Below are 15,670 nucleotides of genomic sequence, written 5' to 3'. Positions count from 1 at the left end.
CAATGCAGGCTGCTATTCTCCCATGGAGACGATCGTAGAGATGCTGGATGTAGTCCTGTGGAACGGCTTGCCATGCCATTTCCACCTGGCGCCTCAGTTGGACCAGCGTTCGTGCTGGACGTGCAGACCGCGTGAGACGACGCTTCATCCAGTCCCAAACATGCTCAATGGGGGACAGATCCGGAGATCTTGCTGGCCAGGGAAGTTGACTTACACCTTCTAGAGCACGTTGGGTGGCACGGGATACATGCGGACGTGCATTGTCCTGTTGGAACAGCAAGTTCCCTTGCCGGTCTAGGAATGGTAGAACGATGGGTTCGATGACGGTTTGGATGTACCGTGCACTATTCAGTGTCCCCTCGACGATCACCAGTGGTGTACGGCCAGTGTAGGAGATCGCTCCCCACACCATGATGCCGGGTGTTGGCCCTGTGTGCCTCGGTCGTATGCAGTCCTGATTGTGGCGCTCACCTGCACGGCGCCAAACACGCATACGACCATCATTGGCACCAAGGCAGAAGCGACTCTCATCGCTGAAGACGACACGTCTCCATTCGTCCCTCCATTCACGCCTGTCGCGACACCATTGGAGGCGGGCTGCACGATGTTGGGGCGTGAGCGGAAGACGGCCTAACGGTGTGCGGGACCGTAGCCCAGCTTCATGGAGACGGTTGCGAATGGTCCTCGCCGATACCCCAGGAGCAACAGTGTCCCTAATTTGCTGGGAAGTGGCGGTGCGGTCCCCTACGGCACTGCGTAGGATCCTACGGTCTTGGCGTGCATCCGTGCGTCGCTGCGGTCCGGTCCCAGGTCGACGGGCACGTGCACCTTCCGCCGACCACTGGCGACAACATCGATGTACTGTGGAGACCTCACGCCCCACGTGTTGAGCAATTCGGCGGTACGTCCACCCGGCCTCCCGCATGCCCACTATACGCCCTCGCTCAAAGTCCGTCAACTACACATAAGGTTCACGTCCACGCTGTCGCGGCATGCTACCAGTGTTAAAGACTGCGATGGAGCTCCGTATGCCACGGCAAACTGGCTGACACTGACGGCGGCGGTGCACAAATGCTGCGCAGCTAGCGCCATTCGACGGCCAACACCGCGGTTCCTGGTGTGTCCGCTGTGCCGTGCGTGTGATCATTGCTTGTACAGCCCTATCGCAGTGTCCGGAGCAAGTATGGTGGGTCTGACACACCGGTGTCAATGTATTCTTTTTTCCATTTCCAGGAGTGTATATTTATTGTGTCATGTACATACCCTGCGTACATCGCGTAACAAGAACGTAGCTCATAGTAATTTTCAAAGTGATGACCGGCAATCTCAGTGAATACATGGCAACGGAGCCGGCCGTTGTGGCCGAGCGGTTCTAGACGCTTCACTCTGGACCCGCGAGACTGCTACGGTCGCAGGTTCGAATCCTGCCTCGGACATGGATGTGTGTTCTGTCCTTAGGTTAGTTAGATTTAAGTAGTTCCAAGTTCTAGGAGACTGATGACCTCAGATGTTAAGTCCCATAGTACTGAGAGCCATTTGAACCATTTGGCAACGGCGCCTTTCTCTCTAAAAGACTCCTGCTGTCTGTTGTAACAGGAGACAGGCAGCTTGGATCCTAGCAAACAGGTCATCATCCGTTTCTACCGGGGCTTTCGTAGCTACAGCAACGTTTTAACCCGAGAGGAAAAAGTCGAGCGGTGTGAGATCCGGCGATCGAGTTAATACTATCGAGCGGTGAGGTCACGTGTTGTTCAGCTGCTCCTACATTATTATCGAAGTGGGCTGGTGCACTGTTGTGCTAACAGCACATCTTTTCTCGGACAGTAAGGGGTACAGTCTTCAAGAACAGTGACAGCACATCTAGCAGGAACAATCGAGACTGGCTGTAGTCGCTTTGAACAGTTACGGTGATCTATGTTGCTGTTATGCTGTGTACGCTGTACATGTCCATAACACAATAAATATGCATTCTGACCATTGGTTTCCTAACTGAAAATAATTGGTTATGGACACCTATAACCTGTTTCAGTTTGACCGAAAATTTTCGAGGCACCCTATGTCATTCAGGCATTATGTAGTAATTACAAGTATATTACTACATTACGTTTACTCATGTCTTTCTTTTGTTTTTCAGCTCAGAGAACTTATGCAGGAAAAGTTTCGTGAAGTTAAAACAACGTTTGGTGTTACTTCTCATTACCAATGTTGCTAGTCCACGTGTGACGTTTCGGAGATGTGTTTACTAAGCTCTCTTCCTCCAGATAGCAGATTTCCGGCGTTTTTTCCGCCCACATTTATTGGAACACTTCACTTGCACTTTTCAATGTGCGTTGAACGCGTATGTGTTTACAGTATATGGTGTTGCCAACTGTTCTGTGTTTCTAAATTTCCTCTCTTGTTTGTGTTGTATGTATAGTTTGCTATTTGTTCATTTCTTGTGTGTGTGTGTGTGTGTGTGTGTGTGTGTGTGTGTGTGTGTGTGTGCCTACGAATTTCCAAGCAACTAAGGAGAACGGCGGAAAACGAAGAAATGAAGTCTTCGAATATACAGTACTGGCCATTAAAGTTGCTACACCAAGAAGAAATGCAGATGATAAACGGGTATTCATTGGACAAATATATTATACTAGAACTGACATGTGATTACATTTTCACGCAATTTGAGTGCATAGATCCTGAGTAATCAGTACCCAGAACAACCACCTCTGGCCATAATAACGGCCTTGATACGCCTGGGCATTGAGTCAAACAGAGCTTGGATGGCGCGTACAGATACAGCTGCCCATGCAGCTTCAACACGATACCACAGTTCATCAAGAATAGTGACTGGCGTATTGTGACGAGCCAGTTGATCGGCTACCATTGACCAGACGCTTTCAATTGATGAGAGATCTGGAGAATGTGCTGGCCAGGGCAGCAGTCGAACATTTTCTGTATCCAGAAAGGCCCGTACAGGACTTGCAACAAGCGGTCGTGCATTATCCTGCTGAAATGTAGGGTTTCGCAGGGATCGAATGAAGGGTATAGCCACGGGTCGTAACACATCTGAAATGTAACGCCCACTGTTCAAAGTGTCGTCGATGACAAGAGGTGACCGAGACGTGTAACCAAAGGCACCCCATATCATCACACAGGGTGATACGCCAGTGTGGCGATGACGAATACACGCTTCCAATGTGCGTTCACCGCGATGTCGCCCAACACGGATGCGACCATCATGATGCTGTAAATAGAACATGGATTCATCCGAAAAAATGACGTTTTGCCATTCGTGCTCCAGGTTCGACGGTGAGTACACCATCGCAGGCGCTCCTGTCTGTGACGCGGCGTCAAGGGTAACCGCAGCCATGGTCTCAGAGCTGATAGTCCATGTTGCTGCAAACGTCGTCGAACTGTTCGTGCAGATGGTTGTTGTCTTGGCAAACGTCCCCATCTGTTGACTCAGGGATCGAGACGTGGCTGCACGATCCGTTACAGCCATGCGGATAAGATGCCTGTCATCTCGGCTGCTAGTGATACGAGGCCGTAGGGATCCAGCACGGCGTTCCGTATTACCCTCCTGAACCCACCGATTCCATATTCTGCTAACAGTCATTGGATCTCGACCAACGCGAGCAGCAATGTCGCGATACGATAAACCGCAATCGCGATAGGCTACAATCAGACCTTTATCAAAGTCGGAAACGTGATGGTACGCATTTCTCCCCCTCACACGAGGCATCACAACAACGTTTCCAGGCAACGCCGGTCAACTGCTGTTTGTGTATGAGAAATCGGTTGGAAATTTCCTCGTGTCAGCACGTTGTAGGTGTCGCCACCGGCGCCAACCTTGTGTGAATGCTCTGAAAAGCTAATCATTTGCATATCACAGCATCTTTTTCCTGTCGGTCAAATTTCACGTCTGTAGCACGTCATCTTCGTAGTGTAGCAATTTTAATGGCCAGTAATGTAGTAATAAATGGATAAAGACATTTGCGTTGATGGTAGCTTTTGCCGAGACTCTTACACGAAGCAATTTTAGTGGAAAACACGCACAACAATAATCTATTTAAAACTTGAAATGACTTTCCTGAATGATGCGTGAAGTATCGTTGAGATAAGAGAGTGTAAAGTGGTGAGGCAAAGCAGGAGACTCACGGCGCGCGGCGGCTGCTCCATGCTGCAGACGCGGCTGTCGGGGCCTCGGCGGACAGCTGGCGGCTGACTGCTGGAGGCGCGGGCGGCGCGACCCGCCCACTGACCCGCGCAGGGCGCTGAGCGGCGCCTGTGTTTCGTTATCTGTCACCAGTCAGAGCGGCTCTCCCAGCTTAATACGGCAGGCGCGCTAGCTAGGCGTCGCGAGATTTTTATCTCAACTCAACTCGACACCATCTGGTAACGATTCCCCCAAAAGCTTCTCACTTGCATCGCGTTTGAAATGTTACTCTGCTTCTTATCTCTTCTTTCCCAATGTACGAGTTTACTTTAATTCAATACTGTTAAGTATAAGGACCTTGTGGATAACATCGGAAGTTCACTGAGGCTTTTTGCGGATGATGCTGTAGTATATCGAGAGGTTGTAACAATCGAAAATTGTACTGAAATGCAGCAGGATCTACAATGAATTGGCGCATGGTGCAGGGAGGCAATTGAATCTCAATGTAGACAATTACAATGTGCTGCGAATACATAGAAAGAAAGATCCTTTATCATTTACCTACAATATAGCAGGTCAGCAACTGGAAGCAGTTAATTCTATAAATTATCTGGGAGTAGGCATTAGGAGTGATCTAAAATGGAATGACCATATAAAATTAATCGTCGGTAAAGCAGATGCCAGACTGAGATTCATTGGAAGAATCCTAAGGAAATGCAGTCCATAAACAAAGGAAGTAGGTTACAGTACACTTGTCCCCCCACTGCTTCAATACTGCTCACCGGTGTGGGATCCGTACCAGATAGGGTTGATAGAAGAGATAGAGAAGATCCAACGGAGAGCAGCGCGCTTCGTTACAGAATCATTTAGTAATCGCCAAGCGTTACGGAGATGATAGATAGACTCCAGTGGAAGACTCAGCAGGAGAGACGCTCAGTATCTCGGTACGGGCATTTGTTGAAGTTTCGAGAACATACCCTCACCGAGGAGTCAAGCAGTATATTGCTCCCTCCAACATATAGCTCATGAAGAGACCATGAGGATAAAATCAGAGAGATTAGAGCCCACACAGAGACATACCGACAATCTTCCTTTCCACTAACAATACGACACTGGAATAGAAGGGAGAACCGATAGGGGTACTCAAGGTACCCTCCGCGACCCACCGTCAGGTGGCTTCCGGAGTATAGATGTAGATGTAGAGGTGAATGGGAAGAGAAATGGAAAGTAATCGCTGCAAATATTCGTATCTATTTCTCTACAACTAGGAATTACGCTACTGTAGAGTTATAGCTTTAGGGAGCCCATATAAATACTTTTTTCTCATTTTATTATTTGATTTTATTAGTTATATTCAGTAATGAATGTCAATTCATTTGCCTACACTCCTCTGCAGAACTTAACAACGAGATAGATAAAGTCAGATAAAATATTAACTACTCAGTGGTATTTGCCGAGCGGTCTAAGGCGCTGCAGTCATGGACTGTGCGGCTGGTCCTGGCGGAGGTTCGAGTCTTCCCTCGGGCATGGTTGTGTTTGTTTCTCCTTAGGATAATTTAGGTTAAGTAGTGTGTAAGCTTAGGGACTGATGACCTTAGCAGTTGAGTCCCATAAGATTTCACACACATTTGAACATTTACTCAGTGGAAATGAATCTAAGTGCGGGGACACGTTACCAAATGTCTCCCAGTTGCGCATAGGAAACTGATCGTCACATAGCGTGAGTTCGGCGTGACTATAGGTTCTAGGCGCTTCAGTCCGTAATAGCGCGACCGCAAGTTCGAATCCTGCCTCGGGCATGGATGTGTGTGATTTCCTTACGTTGCTTAGGTTTAAGTAGTTCTAAGTTTTAGGAGACTGATGACCTCAGATGTTATGTCCCATACTGCTCAGAGCCATTTGAACCAGCGTGACTATAGCGTCAAATGGGGCTGACCGCGAAACTCGAGGCAGTTGAAGAACCGAGAAAAGATAATCTGCAGTTACGCTGCACTATGGCGGTATTCTTCATTACAGCATAGACCGTAGACAACATTTGGATACTTCACACTCGGAAGAATCATCGACAAACTGGAAGGAGGACGAATTGTGACTACTCTAGGCCAGGAGTCCGGTAATGCTCACAGCATTGTTTCACGTGCGTGGGGAGTTTTCTGAACGTAGTCACTGCTGCCTGACGGAAATGAGATGATCGGCTACGATCAACTGCAGCAGCAAATGATCGCCACATTGCGTAACTGGATAGAAGGGAGCCACATCAAACAGCAGGTGCAATTGCAACCATATTTAACAGAACTGCAAGGCGCACGATGACAAGCTCCAATGTGGCACGGTGACCACGCTGGGTGGTCTGTTTGCCCGACGACAAGTACGTGTTGTGTTCCGTTGACACCCCCACGTCTGCGGTACTGTCCACGATGGTGCCAAGAGCGTAGGGAATGGACCAACGAAGAGTGGGGTAGCGTGCTCTCCCGGGATGAGAGCAGATTCAGTCAATCTCGAACCATGGCGATTGTGATCACGTGCAGTTCTCTGATGAGAGCAGATCATCTGATTAGCGATTCCGGATGTACCCTTACATGGCAAAAGTTGGGAACACGTAATGTACCCAGGAACAACATCGATCGTGGTCATTTAGCTGGTCAGATTTTTAGGGTGTGGGGAGACATAATGTCGCATGGGCGTACTGACCTCCAGATCTTTAAACATTGCACACTCACAGGTCAACGTTCTTATTACATTGTACTCTCTCCCCATGTGCGTCTTTTCGAGGATGTATTCGGCCCTTAATTCATCCTCCCAGGTGGAGGAGCTCTTGAAACGAGAGGATATTCGCCGAATGAACTGGCCTATTTGTTTCCCCGACTTAAATGCCATCGAGCGCATATTGGATGAGTTGAGGACAGGTAGTGCAGCGCGACCACCTGCACCAACGACCAGCCAGCAGTTGTTAAACTTTCATGCTTGTCTTCTTCTAGCTTTGATATACACCGAAGAGCCAAAGAAACTGGTACACCTGCCCAATATCGTGTAGGGCTCCTGCGAGCACACAGAAGTGCCGCCACACAACGTGGCACGGACTCGACTAATGCCTCAAGTAGTACTGGATGGAATTGACACCATGAATCCTGCAGGGCTGTCCTAAATCCGTAAGAGTGCGGCGGGGTGGAGATCTCTTCTGAACGGCACGTTGCAAGGCATCCCAGCTATGCTCAATCCCAGATGCTCAATCATGCTCATGTCTGGGAAGTTTGGTGAGTAGCGGAAGTGTTTTAACTCAGAAGAGTGTTCCTGGAGCCACTCTGTAGCAATTCTGCACGTGTTGTGGTGCCTCATAGTCCTACTGTAACTGCCCAAATCCGTTAGAATGCAGGTGATGAGACAGGATGCTTACGCATATGTCATCTGGTGAGAGTCGTATCTACACAGATCAGGGGCCATATATCACTCCAGCAGCACACGTCCTACATCATTACAGAGCCTCCACTGGCTTGAACAGTGCCCTGATAACATGCAGGATCCATGGATTCATGAGGGTGTCTCCACAACTGTACACGTCCATCCGCTAAATACAATTTGAAACGAGCTCGTCCGACCAGGCAACATGTTTCCAGGCAACAGTCCAATGTCGGTGTTGACAGGCCCAGACGAGATGTAAAGCACGACGAAATGTCGTGCAGTCATCAACGGTACACAAGTGGCCCTTCGGCTCCTAAAGCCCATATCGATGATGTTTCGTTGAATGGCTCGCACGATGACATTTTTTGATGGCCCAGAACTGAAATCTGTAGCGATTTACTGAAAGGTTGCACATCTGTCACTTTGAACGATTCTCTTCTGTCATCATTGGTCCCGTTCTTGCAGGATCTTTTTCCGGCCTCAGCGATGTCGGAGATTTAATGTTTTACCGGATTCCTGATATTCACGGTACACTCGTGAAATGGTCAAATGGATAAATCCCCACTTCATCGCTTGCTCGGAGATGCTGTGTCCCATTGCTCGTGCGCCGACTATAACATTACGTTCCAGCTCACTTAAATCATGATAACCCGCCATTGTAACAGCAGCAACCGATCTAGCAACTGTGCCAGACATGTGTTGTCTTATATGGGCGTTCCTGACCGCAGCGACGTTTTCTGCCTGTTTACATATCTCTGTATCTGAATACGCATGCCTATACCAGTTACTTCGGCACTTCAGTGTATATGTATGAGAGCGAATACAAGCCTTAGTTTATTTGTTCCACTGTGGAAATTAGCTTACATTGTGATAAACCACAATGAGAGGCGCACCTATAGAGAAAAAACCTAACACTACTCGTATACATATCGCTAAATTGTAGAGAGATGGCCGACTGGCTTGTATTAGCCGCAGCATCCGTGTGCATGTGTGTGTACCAGATTGGCTAACTGAACATAAAGATGTGCTGATTAGAATTGCTGACGAGCCATGTAGAGGCAACATCATGTTGCTTTAAAAGGAATTGTGTGTGTGTTTGTATTAAATACACAAGCCTGGGTTGAAAAGTTATTATTAGAGCATATTGAAACAATTCTCTCTCGCCTTCTTCTTTAGGGGTCTTACACTACTGAGTGCACTGTATTAACCACAACGAGCTGACACTTAGAGCTTTGGCAGGAATTTCCAAAGACTGGAGATACTAACGTTCATTGGTGGACTGACATGCAGATCTGATTCTGTTCGTATACCAACATGCTTGCCACAACACAGACCACATTCCAGATGCATCAAGACAGTATACAGTACGTCGTGAGCATACAGTTTTGCACTGTCTAAAACAGAAATATCGGTTGGAGGCTTTTCTGTAGCTTCAAGCTCCATAGGAGTTTAACGTATCACTAATGATGTGTCTGGCAGATTGCTTTGTTGTATTAATCTTAAATTCGTTGCATTATACTGGAGCTGAGTGAATTCAAGTATGTAGGAATTTTATTTGTTTTTGTTGTCTTCCTCCTTCTTCGACTATATTCTACTGTTGGATCACAGTATATATATATATATATATATATATATATATATATATATATATATATATATATATATGTGTGTGTGTGTGTGTGTGTGTGTGTGTGTGTGTGTGTGTGTTTCGAAAGCTTAAGAACAACTCTCTAGCTGAAAAAATTTCCACCGAGTTGCAAGTTTTGTAATTGTTCTGTGTAATATTTGTGGTACGTCTGCATTATTGATTGCTCTATACATCATCTTCTACATTTACGTTTATACTCCGCAAGCCACCCAAAGGTGTGTGGCGGAGGGCATTTTACGTGCCACTGTCATTACCTCCCTTTCCTGTTCCAGTCGCGTATGGTTCGCGGGAAGAACGACTGTCTGAAAGCCTCCGTGCGCGCTCTAATCTCTCTAATTTTACATTCGTGATCTCCTACAGTAAAACTGCTGGATGCCTATATAGATTATAGTGAGCACATACTGAGGTAACTTCCGCCTAATGTTTGCTTGCTGGTGACATCTCTCACATAAAAAATGACACCAAGGTTTTTTTCTGGCAGACTATCCTATGACATTATTGTTTTATACTGCCAAAGGATCTTACCTCACCAGCCGATACAGTGTCTTATCCCTTCACTACAGGACAAGCATCACGAAAGGGGAGCAACAGTGCGCAGTTGTTAAGTAATACAGATACCTTTGAGCACTAAATTATTTGTGTTGAAGCAACATTATGCCAGTATGTGATGCATATGAGATGCCAACGTTACATTGATGTGACGCTTGCTATTCTGGTGTTACAAATGGTTCAAATGGCTCTGAGGACTATGGGACTTAACATCTATGGTCATCAGTCCCCTAGAACTTAGAACTACTTAAACCTAACTAACCTAAGGACATCACACAACACCCAGCCATCACGAGGTAGAGAAAATCCCTGACCCCGCCGGGAATCGAACCCGGGAACCCGGGCGTGGGAAGCGAGAACGCTACCGCACCACCACGAGATGCGGGCTCTGGTGTTACACCTGTATACCTAATTTACTACTTACACAGGAAATACTATCAGGTTTCAGATTTGGGGTATGTCTGCTTCTCACTACAGTGCCTGATCCTCTCACTAAAACCCAGATTACTCAAGAACAGTGGAGCCCTACAGCTATTAGCTGAGAGCAAGAGGGCATCGTTGACAAATAATTCAGAGCAGCTCTCATAGAGTGCTTGCACAGTAGAAAGATACATACAGTACATCCATATAAACAGTTAAACTCATTTATTTCTATCCTACCAAATTGTGAATTTCCTGCAAAAAATGTGACAATTACAAGACTCTGCTCCTGCAAGTTTAATGTCATGTTCTTATTGATTGATAGCATTAAGAAAAGTACAAAAAAAATAATGTTATAGGATACATATGTATTTGTAGACCTCTCGAGCTATTATTTCGTTGCTCCTCTTCAAAGAGGTGACCATTTGCATCTGTGGCAATTATTCGTTAGGTGGCCCTACTTCCTACATATCGTGCAAATGCCTCCAGTGTATGCTGATGACACTTCAAGGCGTGGGGACCATCCCAATTAGGTAGTGTGTGGATTAATGGATAGAGCTCACCATCTACCTCACTCGTATTGCCCCTAAATTCCCACACTGCATCAGGGTCTGCATCAGTAACAACAAAACCTGAGTATAAACAGCGAATGGCATAACATTATTAGTTTATCTGAAAAAAAAACTTGTAGTTAATCAATGAAGCAGTATATTTGTTGTCACCTCTCGCCCTTATTGACTTCGTTATCAACAAACAAAAAGAACTGGCAAAGTACATGGTGTCAGACTTCTCTTGTCTGACTGACTGACTGCTATTGCTGCTGGCAGTACTTAATGCTGGACAGGAAATAGCAATGCCCATACAGTCAAACTATAAATAGTTAAAATTGCTTGAAGAATGTGGAGCTGAACTTGCATATCATTGTCCAAGTGGGGTTTAGTGGTGCTGGGTGAAGGAGGGGTGGGGGGGGGGGGGGGGAAGGTGGCTCGGTTGTCTCGGTTGTTTGGGGGAGTCGGCAATGGGCTGGAGGGGAAGTGTTGGGTGCTGTGGGATGAGGTTTGCCTTCAGGGGGCAATGATGGAATGATGTCAGCATTCTAGAAGTGGCCGTGGTCCATGTGGCTGGACGCAATGACATAAGAGTGCTGACAGACGCTGAGTCAGCATTTTCTGCCATAATGCCCACTGACCTTCTACTATGAAAGCTGCCATCTAAGTAGATATGGATGGAACTAAACCCATGTTATTAGAATGGCTAACTCCCTTCCCCAAACCTCAGAGGACTGGGCAGATCCACCTTCTTGTCGCCCGTCACTTGTTTGACTGGAGCCGCATAGCTCTGTGGCCAGCGCGGCCACCTGCCCTCACCTCGGCCCCTCTGTCGAGCCAGTGCATAGAACTCTACGATTTCAATAGTTATGCCTTGTTGACAGCTTCTCAGCATACACATAAAGTCACAAAGCACAACACTATTTAGTAAAAGTTCTGTGTATGTTCCCTTGCCTGAACTGTTTTTAGTTCATGTTTCATTTCAATACTAGGCTACACTCCAGACAAATAGTTTTAGGAGATACTTCTTAACCCTTGAATCTACTTCTTTTAGTGGCTCATTTTCTAGTCTCATTCCCTCAGTGTCACATGATTTATCGGCATCATTACAACGCCACTGTTTTTCTCTTGCAGATGTTCATCTTAATTATTTGTTACATATTTGAATGACCTAGCTGATCCGATACTATATCCAGCATATAAGCAAAATCTATCTTAGGGGGCTGCATGCAGTCCGTTGATTGGAACAGAGAGTCAAGTGATTTGATTTCCATGAGAGTTGCGAGTTTTCTGTAAGAAGCAGAAATTTATTTTCAGTATCTTGGCATGGCCACACATACTTACTTCACATTAGGAAACTGATTACGCTGCGAATTGGAAATATCCTTTATTATTCCTCCAAAGGAGCAACTTGCTGTTAATACATTCACATGTATGTTGTTCTCAGATTAGAAATTGGAGTTTTTGTTTTACTGAAAAAAGGCAGCTAACATTAGTGAACAAACAAATACCGTCAACAAACATTGCATTGGCAACGCCGCTGCAGCATGATTTGGTTGCTTTTTCGAGATCTCTTTGTTTCTTTTCATCTCCAGATCAGCTAACAGTTCTCTCCAAAATTGGATGCGATCTGCCATGATGTTCCGCTGCATCTTGGGCACAGAAGATATATTCATAAACGCTTGATCCTCCAGCTTGAAGGGGAGCCACTCTTCCTTCATCAAATCATTAGTCTTTGGTGCAGGGTTTCTGTAATATAAGCCAAATGAAAATTAATAATGTTCCTCATAAGAGAATAGGAAAGTAACTCACAATACAGAGGAGCAATTCCAGAATATGTAATTTCTCTGCCATTTACTATTTCGAAATTAACCTAGGTTTGGTGCAATATTATTTGACCTGAATGTAGTCGATTCGTTCCTAAAGACAGAAATAATATAAAGCTTCTAGACTGGACATATAAGGGGAGAACATCTGTCGAGAATCTGTCAGACACTGAATTACGTTGTCTCATCTGGGTTAAATTCTAAACGCGCATTAATTGTCATTAGGAGCTTCAGACGAGGAGACAGCCAATGGATATCACGCCTTCTGAAGTAAATGTTCTGTTGCTGCCCGGGGCAGCAGGGCAGATAATATTTGTATTACTGCCTTCCCTTACTCTCCAAAGCCAAGTTCGGGCTGTTAATAAAGATTAGGTGCTATCTTGAAAATAATGTGCTTAAGAGTAGTGAAATTCTTCAATCGATATCTTTTTTTTTTTGTAGTGGTATTAATTCATTGTAAGGAAATTAAATGACGACAGTAATTCTGGCAACTCGGCCAATGGATATCATGTAGTGTGTGTATTGAGAACATGTTCTGCTTGAAGCAATCGTACTCTCAGATAATTGTCAACAGCTTGTATCAGAAAATGTAGTATTAAGAGTAGAGATTCTTCGTCTTCTCTTAGATCAGTCGGACATAACGGAGGAACTTAGAGTTCTCCGACAGGTTATCAACAATAACGAATATGATCCGAAAATGGTCGACATAATTACGAGAAAGATCACGTCACGAACTCGGGATAAAAACAAGAAGCTTAGGGACCATGAAATATATAGGTAAGCCGTCTGAGAAAAACCAACACATATTTCGAAAGAACAAAACATAAACAGCGTCCAGCGCCACAAATAATATTACGAGTGAAATACGATATAAATTACTGAATAAAGAGATCCAGTATGAAAGCCCAGGGGTTTATAGGGTTTGAGACATGACTGATATGAAATACATAGCCCAGACAGGTAGAACATTCAATACACGATTTAAAGAACACTCCTAACAAGTTATGAAACTGCTTTAGGCGCTCACTTTGCAAAGGACAATCCTAATATTTTTTCTATATTCAAGAACAGTTAAAGACGGTATATGTAGGAAAAAGGTAAACGCTTAGACATTTTTAGATGAAACAGAAATTTATGTTTCAAGAACGAGCAAACTGCTGAACAAAAAGAACAAGTTCTCCACCGATACTTATTGCAGCATCTATAAGGAGCGGCTATTCTGACGTTCGCGGTTCCTTACTGACATCCCACTTGTGGCTTGTGTCCAACGGACACGCTTTTTACCCTCCTCTCCAGCCCGGCATCCTACAAGGAAATGGTGACCAATCAGTTGCACATTATGACAAATGAAGCGCCACCTCGTAGACGTCAGGGTGCATGTTTTACTCATTTCTACTAACGAAAATACATGCAACTTAATATATTAAGTATTCAAGAATTTAATTGTGCAAAGTATCCTTATCAACATGTTCCTATGAATCACTCCCCATAGTCCACCATCCTTCGCCTCCATTGTTATGAATAATGGAGCTTAAAAAGTGTTTATAATTTTGGTCAAAAATGGCTTACAACATTTCACGTTACTCTGATGAATGGAACTATAAAATCTCCTGATGTAGCTATTCCTTCTTTTTTAATATTGCACAGATATTTACTTCATAGATTTTGTAGACTGTGTAATAATCCTTTATTTCTTCTTTTCATCTACTGACAGTCTGAAATTGACCACTGGCTGGTCGAAACCATTGTGAAACATTCAAATGACTGTGTCACAAAATTATTAAAAAAATCGCGTATGCGTATATAGCATATTCTCCTATCCGTTTTCTGTCAAATCTAAGATTATATTTTATGTTTTTAGCCGGGTTGTTTCCAGCTCTCGCAATTGTCAGCTCCTGATCATCCTTTCTAAAATTTTAAATCATTTGTCCTAAGTTTTCTGATGAGGAATAGGTCATGGGTTGACAATACTTGCATCGTCGTGCTCTGAAAGTACGAGACATTCCGTTATTCCGTTTACCACATGAAAATGGGATTACCAGTGTGTGTGTGTGTGTGTGTGTGTGTGTGTGTGTGTGTGTGTGAGTGTATGTGTGTGTGTGTGGGCACGCGCACTGCGCCGTCATATGCGTTCAAGTGTTTCTTAGACAAGTGTGGACGAGACATCTTCGTTTTGGTATTCTTTCTGTTTCCTCAACCTTGGACTGTGAGGCATGGTTTGTCGATTCTCTTCTCAAAATGAAGATGTTCATTTCTTGCACTAATTCTTTGAGCAAAATTCTCCTTTTATCAGTCTGCCTTCCTGATAATTGAGATGTTTCTGTAAAAATAAAAAAAATTGTTGAATGTAACTATGTCTGAATTCTTTTTACGTCGTTCACCATATGCTTACCAACTCTGTCACTGTGGCCCAATCACTGAGCAGTACGATACTTTTGTTCTTGTTAGGCGCATAACCTACGGTTGTCAAATTGTCTTCTGAACCATATGAAGACGATAAAACATTTCTGAACTTGGAAGCCTTCATTTCTGATGGTATTTTCTTGTTATTGTGTCTCAAAGTCCTCATTGCTGTAATGAATTCCTGCAATAATAATGGAACGTCTGTGAAGCATGTTATCCATTTTAGTCTCTGTTGAGTTTCCTGTTAGTGCCTGTGTTAGTGTCGTTATTGTAGAAGAAGCAATACTTGTTTGTTTTATCTGATCAGGATCAGAAAAAGTACATATTTCCTCAGACGTAATATTCTACTAGTCTTTTTCCTTGATACTAGCAATGCGCCTTGCTTCAAAATAATTACATGCGCAATCTCCTACAATATTGTTTGCAAGGTAATATAGTCGCATATGTTCTTAGAGTGAAAGATGAGCTACCTGTTTCGAAGTAAAGTGGAATATTCACGATATTGTTTACTCAAATTACGCTGCATGGTGGCGGTGTTTTACACCACTGAGTCCTATCATGACCAATAAAGAAATCAGCACTTCTGTAGTTAGTCTTATCTCGGAAAGCTAGAAAACGCGGATTAGTTACCCTGGGGACCCTCAGTGTACGAATCAATTTCATCTTCCCGATCAAAACGAACTTCATCTCAAGACTTTCAGGAATTGTTGAATCAAAATGTGATCACTCGTGTTGACTTCAG

General features: G+C 44.6%; 1 protein-coding gene across 1 annotated transcript in view; it reads right to left on the bottom strand.

Moving 5' to 3' along the window:
• Positions 1 to 15,670, bottom strand: part of LOC124594070 (esterase E4-like) — a 247,648-nt gene that overhangs the window by 210,317 nt on the left and 21,661 nt on the right. Inside the window, exons 3-4 of the mRNA XM_047132420.1 lie at positions 12,211 to 12,448; positions 4,138 to 4,278 (exon numbers count right to left, since the gene is read on the bottom strand). Of these exons, the coding sequence (XP_046988376.1) occupies positions 4,138 to 4,278; positions 12,211 to 12,448 (379 nt within the window). The remainder of the gene's footprint in view (positions 1 to 4,137; positions 4,279 to 12,210; positions 12,449 to 15,670) is intronic.

This window comes from Schistocerca americana, chromosome 2 (assembly GCF_021461395.2).
Source record: "Schistocerca americana isolate TAMUIC-IGC-003095 chromosome 2, iqSchAmer2.1, whole genome shotgun sequence".
In the NCBI taxonomy this organism is placed as follows: Eukaryota; Metazoa; Arthropoda; class Insecta; order Orthoptera; family Acrididae; genus Schistocerca; species Schistocerca americana.
This window is presented reverse-complemented; position numbering and strand designations above follow the sequence as displayed.